The sequence below is a fragment of the Pollachius pollachius genome (assembly GCF_949987615.1).
Source record: "Pollachius pollachius genome assembly, chromosome: 8".
In the NCBI taxonomy this organism is placed as follows: domain Eukaryota; kingdom Metazoa; phylum Chordata; class Actinopteri; order Gadiformes; family Gadidae; genus Pollachius; species Pollachius pollachius.
The window spans coordinates 9,697,382-9,702,381 of NC_136941.1; the positions used below are offsets into that span (position 1 = coordinate 9,697,382).

General features: G+C 41.8%; 1 protein-coding gene across 1 annotated transcript in view; it reads right to left on the reverse strand.

Moving 5' to 3' along the window:
- The window catches only part of scn8aa (sodium channel, voltage gated, type VIII, alpha subunit a), a gene marked incomplete at both ends in the record, with an annotated part of 39,038 nt that overhangs the window by 26,833 nt on the left and 7,205 nt on the right, over window positions 1-5,000 (reverse strand). The window contains 3 exons of the mRNA XM_079742343.1: window positions 2,914-3,005; window positions 3,941-4,069; window positions 4,334-4,423. Coding sequence (XP_079598469.1) covers window positions 2,914-3,005; window positions 3,941-4,069; window positions 4,334-4,423 — 311 coding nt within the window. The remainder of the gene's footprint in view (window positions 1-2,913; window positions 3,006-3,940; window positions 4,070-4,333; window positions 4,424-5,000) is intronic.

Below are 5,000 nucleotides of genomic sequence, written 5' to 3' on the forward strand. Positions count from 1 at the left end.
GGGGGAGTGGGGGTAGCCGTGCACACACACACACACACACACACACACACACACACACACACACACGCGCGCGCGCGCACACGCACACACACAAACACACGGAAGCACAGACATTCAGCCATACACATGCACGCACACAAATGCACCCAAACACACAGGCATACAGACACACCCAATCCCACACACAGACACACACACACACACATAGAGACACATTCACACACAAAAGCCATGAAGATGATGCTGCCAAAGCCACTGAAGTGTCTAATTTCTGTATGTTTGGGGGCTGCGAGAATAATTCTGATGTTATCTGTGACGTTATAGAGGGGAACTATATAGTGGAGACTATGTATAAGTACGAAGGTAGGTTGACAAGAAAGGGGGGTCGATTGATTAAGGTAAACAATGCTACTCTGTCTAACATGAGGTGTAAAGATGTCTTGTGTTTGTATGCGTTTCCCCTTTCATTTCAATATAAACATGTGTAATGTTGTAAATGTAAATTATATGTTAAATGGAGTCCAAAAACGTGATATATAAATTTGATATATATCTGATATACAGAACAAAATAACAACACATACACGTACAAAACATTGTTGTTAGGAACCAAACAAACAGATAATACCGAAGAGCCTTCCCTCTCATCATAATGCCATCCCCAGAGGCAGAGCACCTCAGCAGTACAAATACCAAACGAAGCCAAACCCCAACACATTTCAACGCATTTTTAGTTAGTTAGTTAGTTAGTTAGTTAGTTAGTTAAATCGGCCAGGATGATGGGGAAGACTCTGTAGAGTGAGAGAAAATCCATAAGAAAAGAGCACAGCAGCACAAGGAGGGGCCATGCAGGGGGAGGAGGAGGTGGAAGAGGAAGAGGAGGAAGAGGAGGAGGAGGGGGAGGAGGGGGGGGGCGGGGCCAGAAACCACATGCAGATCATTTAAACTCCAAGGCTGAAAAAGGGGGAGCAATTCAATGCCGGTGCCGGTGTGAGGCACCTTCTTGAACTGTTCAGGTACATGGTCTCTCGTTTAAAACAGAAAGCACTGTCTCCCCGGCCGCGCCCCCCTCCCACCTCCAGCCCACACCCTGCTGTAGCTCACCACCACCGCCGGGTTTACTGAGGACAAAACTGGGTTTACCTTCTGGAAAGGCATCTTCTGGCAGCACTCGTTGGGCCCCAAGAGGAACTCAAACACGGAGCCAGGAAACTGGTTCCTTCTCAGTCTCGTTCAAATGTTGGGTCTCGGGGAATGTTTAGCTATGTTTTGGGTGGCATAGACTCAGGGATTCCAATTGAATGGCACACATATACTCTCAAATGTGGATATGGTCAATAACAGGCCATTGACTGATTTGAAAAAATGGATTCAATTAATGGACTTATTCGGAACAAATTGTTCAACCCGTAATAAATAAGGGCTGTTATATGGGGCTTTCGATTAAACGACCATTGATTCTTGATTCAGTCTTCTGACATAGTTTTCAACAGGGAATAAGCATACGGAAAGTGGGAAAACTGCAATCTAGAGGTTAACAACTGGAATTTGTATACGTTCATTGCTGAGAACACAGAGTCTTTTCCTTGGATTTTCCAATGAAGATGTTGTTTCAGAATGTAAGCGCTCTATCACGGGATAGATTAGATGTTAAGGTTAGTGTCACTACAAGAAGTTCCAATGTCCGTACCGCCCGTCAACATTCCCAACCTCTAGAATGTGAGGGCAACTATGTCTTTTTTTTTTCGTAAGAAAGAAAAGTTAATAAACTAAAAAAAAAGGGCAACTGAAACTTCCAATGCCATTGTCAGCCAAGCTCTTAGTAGGCTAATATCGTAAAAGCAAGTGATTCAAAAGCATCATGCAGCATAAGAAGTATGTTCACAAACTAGGCTTGGCAGTCTTCATGCATAAATAAAGAGGTATATTTGGTAGGGTCTCTCTCTAAACGCTATGCCATTTCTCATCTCATCGCTGACGTCTACGTGGGTTCCTCTCTTTAGGATTAGGAATGCGTGTTGAATTTCACAGCTAACTACTGAAGCTCCTCAAATGTGTCGCTTTTTTTGAGAGAAAACAAAAGCTGCTGTTAAGGGCAACTTTGTTTTCAATCCAATCACAGAATATGAATTCTTTAGCGTTTTCATAACTTTTATGACATTTCCATATCGTAACAAATGTGCTGAAATAGTCCTTGTGCTTTAGAGCCAACGCCATTCAGAATGACCTAACAATTTAGTCTTCAATCAGTCCATAGCGCTGCTCTGTTAGGCTAAGGTGCTAACTTATTTAAAAACCTGCGGTGAGTGCTTCTGAGCTTCTGCTAAAGAGGAACAAGGAAACCAAACTGGTTATCAGAGCACTGCTGGGAGAGGAGAGAGTGCACACACTGAAGGGGCCCTGGAGTAGACTGCAAAGCCTATCAAAAATGTATTAGTACCATTTTTGATAATTTCGGAGGAAAAATAAATCAAAAAATGGTTTGTTTTCCAATTATTTTTTAGTAGCTTAAATTATATTAATAAGAATCATAATCATAATAGTGAGTAGAAAAAAATAAAGGGTGAGAGGATCAGCCTTAGTGTTTAAACTGAATCTCACCTGGTATGACAGAGATAGTTTTCAATGCTCGGAGAACTCTGAATGTTCTCAGCGCAGATACATTGCCCAGGTCCACAAACTCTGTTATATATCTGAAAATAGGGGAAGGATCACACAACAAAACACCAATGACAAAAACCACACACGCAAGAGCACGACACCACCGGACCAGGAAGAATGACACCACTCACAGAGCCTGTCCACTGAGGAAGGGGGGGGGGGAGAAGAAGAAGAAGAGAGAGAGGAAAGGAAAGAGACGCACACCCAACACCGACCCGGCCCCCCATACACCCCCCCACCGTCCTGTCTTACCTGGAATAACAGAAATAGTTTTCAATGCCCTCAACACCCTGAACGTGCGCAGAGCTGAGACATTGCCTAGGTTTACAAACTCTGTTATATACCTGCGGGGTCAAAACCAAAGTTACAACAACTCGTTATTCACACGCAGGGCTAAAAACAGAAAAGAGTAACGCAAATAAGCATACAGCGCATCATTTTTTGGGCCTAAGATTGCATGTAAGCTCTCCATGTAAATAGGAAAAGAAACAGGAAGAAAATAAACAGATGTTAGTGGTAAAACTTTGCTGGGTCTGCTAACTTTCTTGATACATTATGGTCAATACAATTAAATCCCTGCTTACAGCGGCTTTAATTAACAGGGTGATACTGAGCCTTGAAATTGGTTCTTGCGGTCTCGAACAGAGAGAGAGAGAGGAAGAAGAAGGAGAGAATAGGCAGGATTTAGAGAGAGATCAGATACACTGGTCACTGGGCTGGGGACATTATGTTTCCCAAAGGGAGACCAGAGGGGTCTCCGATTAATAGACCGAGAGAGAAAGAGAGGTGGTTACACCTAAATAGACAGAGAAGGACATAGAGTTCAATAGAGAAAAAGAAAAGAAAAGGAGGAGAGACAGAAGGTTAGATCCAAAGACAACATAATAAAAAAGACAATAGAAGGAAAGAAATATATAAAGACAATAAAGAAGGATTAAATACACAAAAACAATATAAGGAAAGAAATATATAAAGACAATAGAAGGAAAGAAATATATAAAGACAATAAAGAAGGATTAAATACACAAAAACAATATAAGGAAAGAAATATATAAAGATAATAGAAGGAAAGAAAAATACAAAGAGGCTATAGAAGGAAAAATACATAGAGACAACAGAAAAATAGAAAGAAAGGAAGGAAAAAAGAAATAATCAACGAAAGAAAAAATCGGAGAAAAAGGAAAGCCTTCATACAAAGAAAATAGAAAGAAAGAGAGGGCGAAAGAAAGAAAGACAATAGAAAGAAATAAAGACAGAGAAAAAGGGGAGAAATACTTACGCCATAGAAATGACCATGAAATCCAACCAGTTCCACGGGTCTCTGAGGAACGTGAACCCGTCTATACAGAATCCTCGCGCACAGATTTTTACAAGGGACTCAAACGTATAAATTCCAGTGAATGTGTACCTGAAAGAGAAGAGCATAGACAGAATCAGGGCGACGCCACGCCGGAGAAAAGCTTCTTCCGTCCCTCATTAGTTGGCAGAAAGCCCCAAAAAATGGGAGGACAAATGTAGAAGTCAGATAAAAGTGTGCATTAGCTCAATCTAATAATATCAATCTCATAATAACTTCTGTCAAATGCAAGGGTTCAACCCATCATGTCAAAGTGTGGAAGAAATAATCAGTGTGTGCTATATAATGATAAATATATATAAAGTTTGTACTTACTCTACTTGTTTTGACCACTCGGGAGGGTCACTAAAGGTCATGAATATACAGTTGGTCAAAATAGTACACATAATGATCATGCTGAAAAGAGTGAGGAGGCAGTTAAGGGAAAAACATGGAAATGGCGATGACATTTACTACATCACCGTCTATTCATGCTGACACTCATCCCATACACTCCACCATTGCTTCTCACTACAACAGCTATAGAGTACCATGTTGTGTTTACCAGAGGCTAGCTGATAGCATGTCATATTTGATGACAGAAACGCCCACCGGCAGCACTTAAGCCACGTGGCTATAGGCCGCGTCGAACGCCGCCACACGAAGGCCATTATTTAACCGGTTAAATATTTGAACAGTATATATATTAAGCCGAACTGTTTGCAGCTCTACCCCTAGTGCTGTGAAAACCATAGCACATTTTGACAGCCTTTTTCTACGCAAAAGTGTCTACTTTGGGGCTGGAGCACAAGCCTGAGAGGCATGCGAGGGTCCTCTGAGGGGCCGGGTGGTCTTGCGGAGAGTATGGGACCAGGATCAGGATGCACTTCTGTTTAACATCTCATCCTGATAACAATAACAGTATAATGGCTACCAAGCTAAGAATGGAGGAGAGTTATAAAGAGGAGCTTCGCTGTGTTAACGCTTAAATGTCCCGTTCTGC